Source organism: Saccopteryx bilineata, chromosome 4 (assembly GCF_036850765.1).
Source record: "Saccopteryx bilineata isolate mSacBil1 chromosome 4, mSacBil1_pri_phased_curated, whole genome shotgun sequence".
Lineage (NCBI taxonomy): Eukaryota > Metazoa > Chordata > Mammalia > Chiroptera > Emballonuridae > Saccopteryx > Saccopteryx bilineata.
Genome location: NC_089493.1, coordinates 197689757 through 197707201, shown reverse-complemented (window position 1 = coordinate 197707201; position 17445 = coordinate 197689757). Strand labels below are relative to the sequence as shown.

General features: G+C 56.3%; 1 protein-coding gene across 5 annotated transcripts in view; it reads right to left on the bottom strand.

Annotated features, from left to right (window-relative positions):
• CARD11 (caspase recruitment domain family member 11) overlaps positions 1-17445 on the bottom strand; it is a 91766-nt gene that overhangs the window by 23741 nt on the left and 50580 nt on the right. For 4 of the 5 annotated variants that reach the window (XM_066273475.1, XM_066273474.1, XM_066273476.1 and 1 more), the window contains 8 exons: positions 16197-16327; positions 11441-11653; positions 8503-8640; positions 7123-7448; positions 3452-3631; positions 2406-2558; positions 1953-2078; positions 1166-1363 (listed from right to left, as the gene is read on the bottom strand). In XM_066273475.1, the coding sequence (XP_066129572.1) occupies positions 1166-1363; positions 1953-2078; positions 2406-2558; positions 3452-3631; positions 7123-7448; positions 8503-8640; positions 11441-11653; positions 16197-16203 (1341 nt within the window). In that variant the 5' untranslated portion in view covers positions 16204-16327. Of the gene's footprint in view, positions 1-1165; positions 1364-1952; positions 2079-2405; positions 2559-3451; positions 3632-7122; positions 7449-8502; positions 8641-11440; positions 11739-16196; positions 16328-17445 lie in introns of all 5 variants that reach the window. The other variant, XM_066273479.1, reaches the window with a different exon arrangement.

The window sequence follows — 17445 nt, the reverse complement described above, 5'->3', positions numbered from 1 at the left end:
CGGCCGGCAGCACCGAGACCCACGGGGACACAGGTGCCATCACCACGCGGCCGGCAGCACCGAGACCCACGGGGACACTGGTACCATCACCAGGTGGCCGGCAGCACCGAGACCCACGGGGACACAGGTGCCATCACCACGCGGCCGGCAGCACCGAGACCCACGGGGACACTGGTACCATCACCAGGTGGCCGGCAGCACCGAGACCCACGGGGACACTGGTGCCATCACCACGCGGTTGGCAGCATCCGTTCATTTCTGAGCGCCTGGGGCCATGCCGGGCGTGTGCCCTGAGCTTCCTTCTGCCCATTAGGACTGCTCCTCAGAGCACTGGCCACTTGAACGGGCCGCAGACATCCTAACCCAGCGGCCATCCAGAGGGTGGTGGGAACACCAGCACAGTCAACCCGGAAGGAGCTGAAGCTGCTTGGAGGAGGTGCTGTGTGGGGGGGTGACTTGCCTGAGACCCCCCAGCTAGCCGGGGCCCAAGCCAGCGTTTTATCCTGCGTTCTCTAACTCCGACATTCATGGCACCTACTCCTCGCTACACAGCCGGGCGGGAGGTTCGTGGGCACGGGTCCCGTGGGCGGCAGGAAAGGACGCACGTGTCATACCGGCCGGCATCCCCCCCCCACTCTGTCCAGCGCCCGGCGCGGCCCACCTGGTCCATGCTGCCGGGACACCCCCACCCCCACCCCCGGTCCAGCGCCTGGAGCGGCCCACCTGGTCCAGGCTGCCGGGACATCACCCCGCCCCCGCCCCCGCCCAGTGCGGCCCACCTGGTCCAGGCTGCCGGGACATCACCCCGCCCCCGCCCCCGCCCAGTGCGGCCCACCTGGTCCAGGCTGCCGGGACATCACCCCGCCCCCGCCCCCGCCCTGCGCGGCCCACCTGGTCCAGGCTGCCAGGACATCACCCCGCCCCCACCCCCGCCCAGCGCGGCCCACCTGGTCCAGGCTGCCAGGACATCACCCCGCCCCCGCCCAGTGCGGCCCACCTGGTCCAGGCTGCCGGGACATCACCCCGCCCCCGCCCCCGCCCAGTGCGGCCCACCTGGTCCAGGCTGCCGGGACATCACCCCGCCCCCGCCCCCGCCCAGCGCGGCCCACCTGGTCCAGGCTGCCAGGACATCACCCCGCCCCCGCCCCCGCCCAGCGCGGCCCACCTGGTCCAGGCTGCCGCTGTCCCGGGACAGGCGGCGCAGCTTGCTCTCCAGGTTGACGATGCAGGCCTCCCGCCGGACCATGACGATCCTCATCTCGTCATTCTTCTCCTCCAGCTCGCGGATCTGCTTCCGGTACTTGTCCTTCTCCACCAGGCACTGCGAGTACTGGGTCTGCGCCTCGTCCCGGGAGTGGAAGGCCTGCCGGGAAGGGGGCACACGGGGTGTCCCCTGGTCCTTCTTCACCCCGGTCTCCCCCCACCATGCCGACCCCCGCCTCCCCTCACAGCCCAGGCGCCCGCCGCGTGGCCCTAGGCCCTGGGCGTCGCAGTCACCCCCCCCACCCCCACAAGCCGGCCGCTGACCGGGGAGCTCGGTGTCTCCTGGAGCCCGCACCCCGTGCCTGTGAGGCTGTGCCGTCACTACTCCCGTTTTACAGACAGAGGCACCGAGGCCGCCAGGACACCAGTGTGCCTGCAGCCACAGGCCTGAGCAACGGGGCCTGGACGTGGGTGGCTGTCTTTCCCGAGGGACCAGGCACGTAAGGGCCACGGTCGGTCACGTGAGCTGCTCGAGTCCAGCTCAGGCGCCACCATATTCGGACGCCTGTGACTTCCGCAAGCCTTCGGTTGGGATTCATCTTTGATGTGGACCCGGGAGGGACAAAGTCAGGAGTGACTCCCGCCCAGCTAATGACATGATGGTGGGCAAAACGTCCGGTCGCCCCCCCCCCAGCAGCTGGGGCGCGGCCGGCTGCGCACCCTCGGCCGTCAGCCCCCCTGACCCTGACCTGGTCCCGCTCCCGCTCGACCTCCTCCAGCTGCAGCATGACCGTGTTCATGCGGTGCTTGTACATCTCACAGTCCTTCCCCAGCGTGGAGCACTTCAGCTCCAGGTCCTCCTTCTCCTCCAGGTACTGCGGGCGGCCACAGGGGGCGGGGGGAACGGAGAGGTCAGCGGGGCAAGCCGGACTGAAACAGGCTGCAGACCTACTATGTGTCGGGGAACGTAGCGCAAGACGCTGAGCGCACCCTCCAGCGGCCCTCGGTCCGGAAGAGAAGCTGGGGGCTGGGCTGCCGCAGCGGCTCACAAACCACCACAGGGTGCTGGACGTGTAGGGAGTTCACACCAGGGGTCAGGGAGACAGGCTGGGGGCGGGGAGGCTCCCAGTGAGAGGGGCCAGCAAGGGCAGCACTGGGGGTGGGGCGGGGAGGACGCTGCCCCCAGCGCGGTGGGCGCCCACCTTGTCCCGCAGCTCCTCCGCCTGGCGGACCTCCTCCTGCAGGTTGTAGATCTTGTTGACCAGATCCTGCCGGTCCTCCAGGGCCTCCTTGCGGTCATGCTCCAGGATGTCCAGGATGGCCTTGTCCGAGTCTGGCAGGCTGCGCTTCCCGGCCTGGGCGGGCAGGAAGGGTGAACGGTGTTGGGAAAATGACCCCTGGAGGCGGGGGGGGGGGGGGGGGGCGGGTGGGGGGACACACAGAAGCCAGCGACAGACACGGCGAGACCAGGAGGTTTTGTGCCCAGAAAGCAGAGACGTGAACCGCTATCTCTTGGGGTCCCCGAAGCAGCTTAATTTAAGCATGTTATCACCTGGGAAGAAGCATCCAACCCACTTCTGCTTGGGAACAGCTCAAGGCCTATGGTTCTGCCCTGGCTCTTATCAGAGCCGAGAGAAGCTGCCCCCCCACGCCACAGGTGACAACAAAGACGGGGCTCATATGCCGTTTGGATGCTTCCCCTGAAATATCAGGTGATCTCCTCTGCTTAACCGGGGCTCGGTCTCAGCTCAGAATCAGAGCGTGAGACCCCAGACAGCCAGTCCCGGCAGGCGGAATAATTCTGGAGAAAGGGAAGGGCTGTCTTCTTTTTTTTTTTTTTTTCCGCCCTTAAACGTATTCTGGATGTCCTTCCACAGTGACTTCCTTGTCTAGCCCCACCGTGATCCTGTGATGGGAAATGCAGGAGGGCCCGCCAAGTTCTCATAAACCACACAGAGCCGATCGCTGAGTTTCTGGGGATCTTTTAAGGACAAGCAGGGTCCCCGGGCTGTACTCTCCCCACCCCCTGATGGAGGCCAGGGCACCGATGTCCCTATGAATAATGACCACTGAGCATGTCACTTAAGGAAGCTTCTCAGAAGTATTACACGTCACACGGCGTCACGTGTCTGAGTAGTGGGTAGTGCAGTCACCAGAGGAGGAAAATACGCGCCCCTGGGTGATGGGCACCGCCCACCAGCCATCCTGCGGTCACCGCCCCCCGCCCCGCCCCGCCCCCCGCCCTCACCTGAATGATGGACTGCAGCTCCTGGATCTTGGTCCTCAGCATCTCGTTCTCCCGCTCCAGCTCCAGCACCTGCTCCTTCTTGGGCCGGTTCTCGATGTCGTTCTTCAGCTTCAGAGACTGGTTCCTCTCCAGCTTGCATTCCTCCTCCATCTTGTTCAGCCGGTGTTTCAGCTGATCGATCTGAGACAAGGGTGCCCAGGGGGAGAGGGCGGTTGGCCGGAAACACCCGGAAGAGGCGCTGCTGCTTCCCCGGGTCCCGCGGAATTGAACGGCAGGCTCGACCTGCGCTGTGCCCCCGCCCCCTCTTTCCAGGTGGTGGCAGAGAAGGGCTCACGGGAGCCTGTCCCAGTGAAACAAGCCACCACCTCCTGGTGGGTGAAGTTCCTGCTTCCTTCATTTCAAACAGTTCCCAAAACTCGCTCTGTCCCTTAGAAAATTCCCGGGTAACTCTGTGGGGTAGAGTAAGTTACAGAGGAGGATAAAAGATACCCACACGGTGTCCTGAGGTCTTGTTACCCATTCCGGTGCCTTTTATGATGGGTGCCAAACTCTGGTCCTTAGAGCTCAATGATTCCCTGGCAGAGCCCAGTGTTATGGATGGATGGATGGGAATGAAGACCTGGCCAAGGACTCAGGGTTTGGGGCCCCCCCTGACTCCACCCCCCCAGAACATCCCTGCTTGCACAGGCGCGTGCGCGCTTGTGTCCTCTTGGGTTTTACACTGGCTTTTATTTGAACAGTGTTCATGCTAAAAGAATACAGTACTTTGAGACCTCTGGACTCCAAGCTCACAGGCTCTTTGGTCTAAAGCAGTGGTCCCCAACCTTTTTTGGGCCACAGACCGGTTTAATGTCAGAAAATATTTTCACAGACCGGTCTTTGGGGGGGGGAACGGATAAATGTATCACGTGACCGAGACAAGCGTCAAGAGTGAGTCTTAGACGGATGTAACAGAGGGAATCTGGTCATTCTTTAAAAATAAAACATCGTTCAGACTTAAATATAAATAAAACGGAAATTATGTAAGTTATTTATTCTTTCTCTGTGGACCGGAACCAAATGGCCCACAGACTAGTACCGGTCCGCGGCCTGGGGGTTGGGGACCACTGGTCTGAAGGACCTGTAGGAGGCAGTTACGACATCTGAAAAACGGGACAGTCAGAGATGCACTGGGCTTCAGCTCACGAGGTGAGTGTCCGGAACTGTGACCAGAGACTTCTTAAAGCTTTGTGCCCAGGAAGCACGTCTGCTTGCCCAAACCGATGGGCCTTGGTAAAGCACCCCAAACAAGGGGATTGTTTTCGAGGCCTGCAAGGGAGGGAGGCACTAAAGGGGTGGGAGTCTTTTTCGATTCCAGGCTTATAGAGAGACCGGTCTCAAGACCCCTGGCAGGTGAAGGGCAGGGGCTTTAGCAAGGGAAGGACTGCGGCTGCCCCCCTACAGCCCAGTGAGAGGAAGGAGGAGGCAGGGAAGTAGCCTGGGGCTGAGAAATGACCTGGGGACTTGGAAGGCCAGATGGTCCTTTCAGTTCTAGAAGTGCTTTCTCACTATACCAGCGGTCCCCGAACTTTTTACACAGGGGGCCAGTTCACTGTCCCTCAGACCGTTGGAAGGCTGGACTATAAAAAAAAACACAACTATGAACAAATCCCTATGCCCGCTGCACATATCTTGTTTTAAAGTAAAAAAAACAAAATGGGAACAAATACAATATTTAAAATAAAGAACAAGTAAGTTTAAATCAACAAACTGACCAGTATTTCAATGGGAACTATGCTCCTCTCACTGACCACCAACGAAAGAGGTGCCCCTTCTGGAAATGCGGCGGGTGCCGGATCAATGGCCTCAGGGGGCCGCATGTGGCTCTCGGGCCGTAGTTTGGGGATCCCTCCACTATACTATAGCTTCAAGGAAATATGACACTAGAGAAAGTTCTAGGGCAGAAACTTGTAAGTCCCTAACATAAGTTAAATTAACTTCCCCAAATCCTGGGTGAACGGCACAGAAATCATTCCTCCCTAGTGATCACGGAAAAATTCCTCATCAGCATCTTGGAAAATCAACCCGAGCATCCTGTGCTGGGATCCAGATCTCCAGTGGCACCCAAGTGCCAGCATGGTGCGGTGCTTACTGAGTCAGCTACTTCTCCAGAGACTTATGGTGCAATGACTCAGCAGTCTGAGGGTGTTGGCATTATTGTCATTCTCGCCATTGGCAAACGAGGAAACTGAGGCCAAGAGTCGACTAAGCGGCCAAGCCAGAAGCCAAGTTTGAACTCAACTCGAGAGGATTTCGAAGCTCATGCTCTCGACAGAAACACTCTACTGCCCGCTGTACCGCTGACCCAAGGCACCTGAATTCTAGGGGATTGTTTGCTGATCTGTCTGCTTCAACTAAATTGTATGTGGCCTGACCAGAAATCAGGTTATTTATCCCCGTGTCCCCCACAGTGCTTAGTGCAGTGCCTTACACATGGCAGGTGTTTAATATTCTGAGAGTCTATTTTCCACCCAGCAGCCAGAGTGATCCTTCTAGATATAAATCAGTTGTCACTCCCCGGCTCTCAATCCTTCAGCGGCTTTCCATCACAACGGGAATAAACTGCCAAGTTCTTAACGTGTCCCCACGGACTGGACCCTGGCCATCTCTCCCACCTCCGTTTGTGCCACTCACTCCTTCGGCTCCAGAAGAACACCAGGCGTGCCCTTGACTTGGGGCCTTTGCACATGGACCCCCGAGACTTGCATGGCTGGCCCCTCCCTTTCGTCAGCTCTCTGCTCAAGTGTGTCCACTTCTCATCGACCTTTCCTGACCATCGTGCCTGGAAGAGCACCCCCCTCCCCAACACACACACTCTCCCTATCCTTCTACTCTTTGTTTTCCTCTTCTTCACAGCTACGCGCTCTCTGATGAGAATGTGAGCTCCATGACAGCAAGGCCTTGGTCTTGAGTTACTATCCCTGGAAAAGAGCCTGGGGCACGGGGGCACTCAATACCTAAAAGGAATGAATGAGTTGAGCCAGTACCCTTCCTTGTCTCTCTCCACTTTGGCACTAAACTCATCAATGACATCAATTATTTGGCCGGCGGACTGTTCACTGACAAGGGTATTGGCTATCCCCCTGTGCCATGCTGAGTTTTGTGAACAGCTGTGAAGGGCAGAGCCCTGCCTCAAGGTCATCATGTCTCCACGGGAACAGGCGCGCTGCTGGCTTTCCTGGGGTGCCACGGTCTGGGCCCCTGGCTCCTCCCACCTTCCCACTCACCCGGCCCCGCCGCACTGTGCGTGCCTGTCCGCACTTGCCCATGGTGCACGTGGGCCTCTGAGCAGGAGGGAAACCTCACCGGGTCTATATGCACGTCTGCACATGCGCATGGCGGATCTGGGTCCCGATGACCACGGGGAAAGCCCATGCTGGTTCCGTGTGCACATGTGCAGACATGCGCATCTGTGGAGCTGAGTTCTACGCTTGCGCTCAAGCGCCAGTGGGAAGGTGTGCGCATGCGCTGGGTGGATCTGGGTCCCGACGACCATAGGGAAAGCCCCCATTGGTTCGGCGTGCGCATGCGCCGGGTGGATCTGGGTCATCCAGAGCACGTGTCCTCTGTCCCCCCGCCTGGAACCAGGTGTGACGCTCTGGCCACACCTGTGTGCGCCTGTCGGCCCTCACCTCGAGCTGGAGGTCCCGGCTCCGCATGACCGCCATGTTCTTCTCCTCGCTGAGCTGGGCGTAGCGCATGGCCAGGTTGTAGTTGTCGTCCTTGACCTTGACCAGCTCGTCGTTGTAGCTGTCGCGCTCCTCCTTCATCTTGTAGTAGCGTTCCTGGAAGGTCAGCAGCTCCACCCGCGTCAGCGTCATCTGCTTCTTCTCGTCCTCCAGCTGCCGTGACTTGGCCAGCAGCTCGCAGCGCTGCAGGTCCTTGGCCTTCATCTGCTGCTGCAGCTTGATGACCTCGTTCATGAGGAAGTGCGTGAGGCCCTCGTGGCCCTCCTCCACTGCGGGGAGCGGCGGGGGTCAGGCTCGTGGCCGCCGAGGGGTCACCGCCACCCACGCATTCACCCGCCAGCATGCTGCTGAGCCCTCCGCTCCCCACGAGGTCCCCCCTACCCCGGGGCTCGGAATGAGCAACATGGCCTTGGTCCCCGGTAGAGCTCATGGTCTGGCCAGGGAGATGGGACATTAGGAGAGCAACAATCACACACATATATGTAGTCGGAGAGGATGTCACAGGGGAGGTGAGAGTGTGTCACCGGGACTGGACCCCAGCCTGGTGGGCAGAAGGCTTGCAAGGGCTCCGGGGAGTTGAGTTGAAAGTTGAAGTGTGGAGGGAAAACACTCCAGGACACGGTGGAACACGGCCACGCCCCACGGGAGGAGGGAAGGACTCTTCACATGTCAGGAACTAAAGGAAGACAGAAGTGTCCGAAGCCCCAGGGAGAGGCAGGGGCAGAGACGTGAGGCTGGGAGTGTCCGCAGGGGCTGGACCACGGGCGTCCTGTGGGCTGTATTCAAGCCTGGGTCTTACGACGGAAGCCATGGAAAACTATGGAGAGGCTTTAAGCAGGGGAGGGTTGCCTAAGGCGTGGACAAAGCACCGTAGCAGAGCAGGAGTTGATGTAGAGAGCCGGCGGGGGTCACTGGGGTCTGCGCGGGGCTGGCGGTGCAGATGGACAGAGGACTGATGCATGAATATTTAGGGAGGAAAGTTAAGACAAGATGACCACGGGCGGTGGCTCGGGTATGCTGGCATGAGAGGAGGTGAGAACAAGGTCCTGGGGGCAGTGTGAGTATCTGTTCTGCCCTAGGACGACATTCATGCGGGATATGCCACGAACACCCCCTTCTCCAGCTCTTATTTCGCTTAGCTTCTTTAATTATCAGGCGGAAATAAGTGGTTGACAGCCCACATGTGGCATAGGAGCACTGTCTGAATGTCACAGATACATCGCTTTAGAGCTGTCTCATCAGTGGACACACACACACACACACACACACACACACACACACACCTACCAGGGCCCAGATGCCCTTGATGGCGAAGACACTCACCCACGATGGTGGAGAACCTCCGGGTGGGCTCCTTCCCAGTCACCAGCTTGTACAGTTCTGGGTAGTAAAATTCCAGGCTCTCCAGGAAGACCACGTAGCCCCTCTGGCCCTTGGTGTGCAGGATATCCAGCAGTCGGCCTGGGGGAAAAGCCCACATCACTCAGTGAGAAGAGTTCATGTCTGATTGGACGCCAATCTCCACGTCTAGTCCTGTCCTGGACTCCTATCTCTCAATAAACTCGAAGAAGACGGTGTCATCACATCCTGTCACTCCTGAGTTGTATCTTGGAGTCCAGATGATGTAAATCAAAGCGCCATGCCCTCCACGGGGCTTCTGGGGTGTGTGTGTGTATGTTAGTTTCCCTTCTCTGAGAAATAGAGAGAACCAGGATAAACGGAATCACAGCCTCAGGAAACCCAGAAGTTCAAAGAGCTTCCCAATCGACCAGAATTAAAATGAACCGCACCGGCATCAGCTCTTTGGTGGCTGAGGGAGGTGGGAAGGGCAGTGGCAAGTACAGAATAAGATGGGGTTCTCTGGGATTCGGAGCCGAAAGACAAATGTTTGTGCGGGGAGCTAGGAGAAGTCTTAGGCAGCGGGGTTAGCTCCCTGTTCTTCTTTGGGATTATCACGTAGTCTGGAAAATATCTTTAACCTCGGTGTAATTTGCCCAGAAGTTTTCTTTTTCTACCCTAGTGGTTCCACTTAATGTTTACATTTCTTGACCCTTCCTTAAATATTTTACTTTCAGACATCTCTTCCCTTGAGGTCCTACAACTCAACCTCTTTCCTTGGACAGATATAATAAGTGAGTTCCATCTTGTGTCAACTGATTGTCTAGCAGAGCTGCCGGGAGCCTCGTGTGGGGAAGGAGTGTAAAGTTACATCCAGGCCCAGTAGGAGAGCATTGCTGTGATTAGTGATGTCTGTCACGTACACAAGGGAGAGTCACAGCGTAGGAGACACTTCTCACCAGTCACACTGTGGGAAAGTGATGTTCGATCCCTTTGAACTGTGAGCCACCAATGGACTGCTCACAAAAATCGGGATATTTAAAAATGAATATGAAGTGATAAAAAAAAGAAGCATTTGGTTTTTTTTTTTTTAAAAAAAATTAAACAAGAACATCAGGGCCCTGGCTGGTTGGCTCAGCGGTAGAGCGTCGGCCTAGCGTGCGGAGGACCCGGGTTCGATTCCCGGCCAGGGCACACGGGAGAGGCGCCCATTTGCTTCTCCACCCCTCCGCCGCGCTTTCCTCTCTGTCTCTCTCTTCCCCTCCCGCAGCCAGGGCTCCATTGGAGCGGAGATGGCCCGGGCGCTGGGGGATGGCTCTGTGGCCTCTGCCTCAGGCGCTGGAGTGGCTCTGGTCGCAACATGGCGACGCCCAGGATGGGCAGAGCATCGCCCCTGGTGGGCAGAGCGTCGCCCCTGGTGGGCGTGCCGCGTGGATCCCGGTCGGGCGCATGCGGGAGTCTGTCTGACTGTCTCTCCCTGTTTCCAGCTTCAGAAAAATGAAAAAAAAAAAAAAAAAGACACAAACTCGAGCAAGCAACAAGCAACTAAAGTGAGCAACTATGAGTTAATATTTCTCACTCTATCCCCTGACCCCTTCCTCTCTTTGTAAAATCAATAAATAAAATCTTTAAAAAAAAAAAAAAAAAGAACATCAGAAAAGCAAACGACAAGTCAAAGAAAGTTGTTTGATGGTGCAAATGAGATGCAAAACCAACTTTTATTTCATTGGTGAAGATGCACTCTACAAAAGGCTGCAAGTACTGGAGTATCTGCACATTCCCTGATCCCCTAATTTTTGTGAGCGGCGTATTTTACACTGTGACCTTGTGTCCACACACAAAGACAAATATGCAAGCATATGTGGACACACACACACACACACACAAACACATGTAAAAAAACCAAAACTAGTCTCAGAAACCATACTTACTACCTTGAATGAATGTAATAAAGTGTCAAGAGACCCCTAGGGCAGTCTGACCTCTTCTCAGAATAATATTTTTAAACACATAAAATGTATTGTGGGAATCAATTATAATAAAATGCCGTTATTAAATATTAAATTTATGATTCAGTAATAAATGTGCTTCTTCATGCATTAAATAACACAATCTCTTGGCAGGTGTGATGGCTACTATCATTTTGAGAGAGAGAGAGGAGTGTAACTAGTGTTTGGGGAGATCTGTACAGCGGTAATGCGACATGAAAAGATGTGTCATTTTGATTGTTAACAAAGTTACAGGGATCGCCAATCACTTGATTGGTTGCCTACCCACCATTCCCAACTGAAGGGGACTTTAAACCCCAGGTTTGATGAGCAAAATAAACGTGCTTTTCCACTTCCTCAAGTCTGTGGGCCTTCTCAAGTTTTTTTTTTTTTTTTTTGTATTTTTTCCAAAGTTAGAAGCAGGGAGGCAGTCAGACTCCCGAATGTGCCCAACCATGCCCACCAGAAGGCAATACTCTGCCCATCTGGGGTGTTGCTCCATTGTGGCCAGAGCCATTCCAGTGCCTGAGGCAGAGGCCATGGAGCCATTCTCAGCGCCCAGGCCAACTTTGCTCCAATGGAGCCTTGACTGCAGGAGGGGAAGAGAGAGACAGAGAGGAAGGAGAGGGGGAGGGGTGGAAAAGCAGATGGGCGCCTCTCCTGTGTGCCCTGGCCGGGAATCGAACCCGGGACTTCCACATGCTGGGCCAGCGCTCTACCACTGAGCCAACCAGCCAGGGTGGCCTTTCTCAAGTTCCTGACACAGCTCAGTGGGAGGACGGGGGTGGGGGTGGGCAGAGAGGTCTACGGACCCCAGTCGAACAATTCTCGATCAAGAGCAGCTTCCTGCCGTCCCTGCTAACGGGAGGGGTTTGCTGAAGCCGGCCCGAGAGGCAGCCCACCCTCTCCTCCAGCGCGGCCCCCCCGGAGATCACCTGCCCGGTTGATCTTGGAGGGCAGCATGGGAGCGTTGAGCACCTCGTCCTCATCCTGCTCGTCGATGACCTTGCACTGGCGCAGGTAGGGGGTGAGCTTGGCGGGGTTGATGTAGCGGCTCAGCATGTGGCGGTTACACTCCACGTTCTCCCACAGGGCGTCCTCCTCGTCCTTCAGGGTCTCCATGTAGTCGTCCATCTCGGGCCCCGCGCCTTGAAGACAGAGACCGGCCAGGTTCACCGGGGAGCCTCACCGGGGACAGCGCGCGAAGCCCTCGAGTGGAGTCTCTGCCAAGTGCTAGGTCAGCAGGGTAGAGAAAAGTGTTACAGTGTTTCACCCACGTAAGGAAGGAAGGCAGGCGGACGTACAGCTAGGCATTCAGTTGCCCCTATGGAAAGGGACACGCAGTCTGTGATACTGAAATAGCGTTACTATGTTTCACGTGCTCACGACGGTAAGGCTCCTTTGCCCACCCCTGCATAGATTTCTTTATCTACTAACCATGAACGGTGGATGGATATGCCCAAAGATAGTTAAGAAAGAATTATTGGGGGAGAGGGGAAATCCTTCAATTGGAGTATATCCTTCCTGTCTAAGTTTTGCTGTCTTCCTGAGAATCTACCTCTCTAAATACAACATACACTATCATTTTTTTTGTGTGTATTTTTCTGAAGTTGGAAACGAGGAGGCAGACTCCCACATGCGCCCGACCGGGATCCACCCAGCATGCCCACTGGGGGGCGATACTCTGCCCATCTGGGGCGTTGCTCTGTTGCAACCAGAGCCATTCTAGCGCCTGAGGCAGAGGCCACAGAGCCATCCTCAGTGCCTGGGCCACTTTGCTCCAATGGAGCCTTGGTTGCGGGAAGGGAAGAGAGAGACAGAGAGAAAAGAGAGGGGGAGGGGTGGAGAAGCAGATGGGCGCCTCTCCTGTGTGCCCTGGCTGGGAATTGAACCTGGGACTCCTGCAAGCCAGGCCGACGCTCTACCACTGAGCCAACCGGCCAGGGCCCACTATCATTTTTTTGTTTTGTTTTACAAGTTCACATCGATGGTGTCATACTGTCTCCTTCCTTGTTTTTTTTTCAGTTTGCTTTTTTTTTCTGTTTTTTCTTTTTTTTTTTGCGATTTATTTAGGCTGACATAGATACATCGAATTCGTTCATTTTAAAACAGCTTTAGTGAGATAGAATCGATGTAATGTACAACTTACCTTTTTTAAAGTGTACAATTCAAAAAGGTCGTTAGTATATTCACAGAGTTGTCCAACGATCACCACAATTCACTTTAGAACGTTTCATCACCGCCCCCCCGCAAAGACACCCTGTTCCCCTGAGTAGTCACTCCCCTCTCTCCAGCCGTAGGCAACCACCAACCGACTTCCTACAGACTTGCCTTTTCTGGACACTTCATGTCCCCGTGGGTCCTCAAACAACAGTGTCCTTGCGGGATGTTGTTTCATTCAGTTGTCAACGCGACAGTCTCTGAATTTCAAGCGCTTTATTAATTTTTCACTGTTGCACACATTCCATTGCAAGAATATCCCCCAAATGACTTATCCACTTCCCCCCGATGTTTCACCTGAACATTTAGCACTATTACTTAGTAGGAAAAAAGAAAAGGGAAAACAACCTGACCACCCACCAGTGGACAGTCCGTGGTCCTTGTGCACCATGGACCAGTGTTTGAAAGGGATGTGGTGGCATGAAAACGTCCCCATGACACATTGTTTTGAAAAAATAAAAATAAAAAAGGAGCCCTGACCAACGACTGGCTCAGTGGTAGAGCGTTGGCCTGGTGTATGGATGTCCAGGGTTTGATTCCTGGTCAGGGCACACAGGAGAAGTGACCATCTGCTTCTCCACGCCTCCCTCTCCCCCTTCTCTCCTTCTCTCTTCATCTCCTGCAGCCATGGCTCGAATGGTTCGAGCAAGTTGGCCCCAGGCACTGAGGATGGCTCCATGGCCTCGCCCCAGGCACTAAAATAGCTCAGTTGCCAAGCCAGGGAGCAACGGCCCCAGATGGGCAGAGTATCACCTGGTAGGGGGCTTGCCCTACCAGGGCAAGCTGTTGGGCACCTGCAGGAGTCTATCTCTCTGCCTCTCTACTTCTCACTTAATTAAAAAAAAAAAAAGATTTCAGAATACATACAGGTAGTTCAATTAAAAACACTCTGGGTCTTTGTCCTAGTTCCTGGCACAGAGCTCCCAAAACTCTGGGCATCTCTGGGTGGTAACAGTATATCTTTTTTTGTGGTTGTGAGACACAGTTTTTGGCTAAGGGGCCCCTAGAGATTTTCAGGGTGGGGGGCTGGTGGTCAGAAAAAGCAAGCGACTGGCTGGAAGTGATTTTCAAGCACCACGCCACGCCCTCTGGGGAGGGGAGAGAGGCTAGAGCTTGAGTTTAATCATCAGTGGTGGTGGATGATATAATCCATCACACCTATGTGATCAGACCTCGATAAAAACCCCTACGCAGTGGGGTCCCAGGAACTTCCCAGCCTGTGAAATACCTGCACACGCACGAGGGAGCCATTCGGACGCCACGGGCACCGAGACCCCCTTACTCAGGATCCTTCCAGACCTTGGCCGAGGTAACTTCCCCTTATGGCTTACCCTTTGAGTCCTTTCAAATAAGGTGCAAGGATAAGTATAGTGTTTTTTTGAGTTCTGTGAATTATTCCAGCGAATGACTCAACCCGCTGAGGGGTCTGGGAGAACCCCTGGTTTGCGGCCACCCAGGGAGGGGATGGGTGGTCCCTAAAACCTGGCACCTGCCCTGGCCGGTTGGCTCAGCGGTAGAGCGTCGGCCTGGCGTGCGGGGAACCCGGGTTCGATTCCCGGCCAGGGCACATAGGAGAAGCGCCTATTTGCTTCTCCACCCCCCCACCCCCCTCCTTCCTCTCTGTCTCTCTCTTCCCCTCCCGCAGCCAAGGCTCCATTGGAGCAAAAGATGGCCCGGGTGCTGGGGATGGCTCCTTGGCCTCTGCCCCAGGCGCTAGAGTGGCTCTGGTCGCGGCAGAGTGACGCCCCAGAGGGGCAGAGCATCACCCCCTGGTGGAGAGAGCGTGGCCCCTGGTGGGTGTGCCGGGTGGATCCCGGTCGGGCGCATGCGGGAGTCTGTCTGACTGTCTCTCCCCGTTTCCAGCTTCAGAAAAATACAAAAAAAACCCCAAAACCTGGCACCTGACATGGGGGCAGTCTGGTGGAACTGAAGATGAGAAAACCAAGTCCAGGTCAGCGGATGCACCAATATCCACTGCCGGCCGCCCTCCTCACCCCCTCTCGGCTGGCCCCAGCCCTGATATCTTATTTGAGCCAAGTGAACCCTTTGGTTTTGGCCGACCGGCCTGCCCGAGGAGGCCCTGTCTCCGTGCTGGGTGGCGCCTGCATTTGGGATTTCACGTAAGACCCAAGGGACAGTGGTCAGGTGAGTGTGCTGTGGGGAAGGGAGGTGGGGGTGGTCCCTGGAGGGCCGTGGAGGTTCCGGGGGGGGGGATCACGCTGAGGCAGAGACACAGGCAGGTGGAGGGAGCCAGGGAAGCTGGTCTGCTGAGTGACGCTGCCGTGACAGACCCTGAGGGTCCGTGAGAGGTGACAGGGTCATCTCTTGGGGTCTCTAACTCCAGTTCCCGCCCCACAAGCCTCAGCCAGGCGCGGGTTCCGGCCTCCGCCCTTGGTGTCTGTTCCCTCTCAGAGGACTTTCAATAGTTGCCCGATTATAATTTGAGCTGTGTTGTGTAGGCCTTTGCTACACGCAAACCAAAGGGCCCTGAGGACTTGGCTGTTTCAAGCAATAGCTGATTTTGCTTAAAAAGTGAGGATTTGGTCCCGTTCAGTCCAACAGACTTTGCGGAGACAACATCCTGGCTTCCCAGACTTGGGGGCCGACCTCAAAGAGCACCTTTTGCCAGCACAGGGGGCCAGCTGCCTGGGCTGCTCGGGAAGTGTGAGTCGTGCCGCATAAATATGCCCGCCTTAGTCACTCACTCACCCGGACAGGGAGTCAGGGTGGTCCCTCCATTCACAAGAAAGAAATGGACCTACCTTTACTATTTTCACAGTGTCAACAGCCATGTTGCATGATCCTCCCTCACCCCCTCCTTCCCTTCTTCCTTCCCTCCCTCCCTCCCTCCCTCCCTCCTTCCCTCCCTCCCATCTTAACTAGAGCTGGTGGCAGCTCCGACCCAGCCCTCACCAGGGTCTGGCGTGGGCTTGAGTCAAACCCTGGACCATGCTGGTCTTTCTATAAACGGTAGGAAAAGCAAGTTGAAGGCGCCCGGGCCAGGTCCTCTGGGAAGGGCCATTTGCTCCCCTCTTTACAGGGCAAGGAGACGAGCTGCCCAAGGACAAACTCCGTGGTGGCGGCTGGTCTTACTTAACTGTGTGTCACTCATTCATTCAAAGTATCTACCACCTGGCTCCCTATTGCTGTTTCCGTGAAGTTAAAAAAAAAAAAATCTTCACCATGACCCCAAGGCCCTGTCCCCACAGTCTCATCCTGTGTCCCCAGCATGCCGGCCTGACTGTTCCCCAAACTCCTGCTCGCTTCAGAGCCTGCTCCCGGCGCCCCTCTGATGGGACACGCCCTCTGCTGGGACACGCCCCCTGCTGGGACACGCCCCTGCTGGGACACGCCCCCTGCTGGGGCAAGCCCCTCTGCCGGGACACGCCCCTCGCTGCCCACCCGGTCACGTCTCCTGCAACCCTCCCTGTATTCGTGGTCGATACGAAGGAGACGGCACACGGGACGTACCTGGCATGTAGCAGGTGCTCCAGACGGCAGCCCTGTCCTGTTACCGAGGTCTGGGCTTTACTCCTCCTGGCCTGGGCTTGTCCCTCCCGGCGCCGGTCTCCTCCTGGACCTGGGGTTGCGGTGGCCGGGATCTGTAGAAGGAAAGATAACCTGACTGGCGTAGAGGTGGAGGTCAGAGGGCATGAGAGCCCATCGAAGGTCACGATGACGCCGAGGAGCATGTCTCTCCAGGTGACAGGGACATGTGTGGTGGGCGATGGCCAGGAGCGGCCAGGGAGGAAGGGCTTTGGCAGCCCAGAAAGCCACTGGCCCCGGGTTCTGAGACCCCTGGGATTGAGCGAAGGGCAGAGGTCCCTTTAGGGGTCCTCGTGGTGGGGGGAGGGATCTCCTCACAGTGCCGAGAGGAGTCTGTGTGCAGTAAAGACGTTCTTGTCAGCTCCTAATGCAGGGGTTGGGAACCTTTTTGGCCGAGAGAGCCATGAACGCCACATATTTTAAAATGTAATTCTGTGAGAGCCATACAACGCCCCGTGTACCTGACGCATCATCCGATAAAAATTTGGTGCTGTCCCGGAGGACAGCTGTGATTGGCTCCAGCCACCCGCAACCATGAACATGAGTGGTAGGAAATGAGTGGATTGTAATACATGAGAATGTTTTCTATTTTTAATGTTATTACTTTTTTTTATTAAAGATTTGTCTGTGAGCCAGATGCAGCCATCAAAAGAGCCACATCTGGCTCACGAGCCATAGGTTCCCGACCCCTGTCCTAATGCATGAGGGTAAAGGTTGAAGGCAGCAACCACATTCCTGAGCCTAGAAGAGCCCCCTGTACTCTGAACTATGTCTTCAGCTGCGGGTTAGGGCAGGAACACGCCTTGGCACTCTTGGTACTTTTCCCAAGGTGGCCTTCCTTATGGTGATGGACAAGGCCGTTGGACGGCCAGCTTGGGTGCTCTGGAGCTCGGCCGTGGTTACGGGTTTGACAGGAAAGGACCAGTCCCCACCCCCCACTCCCACCGGGGAAAGGGAGGCCAGGGAGGGGAATGGCGAGGCTCAAACCTGAGAAGGTGAGGGCCCTGGCCGGTTGGCTCAGTGGTAGAGCGTCGGCCTGGCATGCAGGAGTCCTGGGTTCGATTCCTGGCCAGGGCACACAGGAGAAGCACCCATATGCTTCTCCACCCCTCCCCCTCTCCCTCTCTGTCTCTCTCTTCCTCTCCCGCAGCCAAGGCTCCATTGGGGCAAAGTT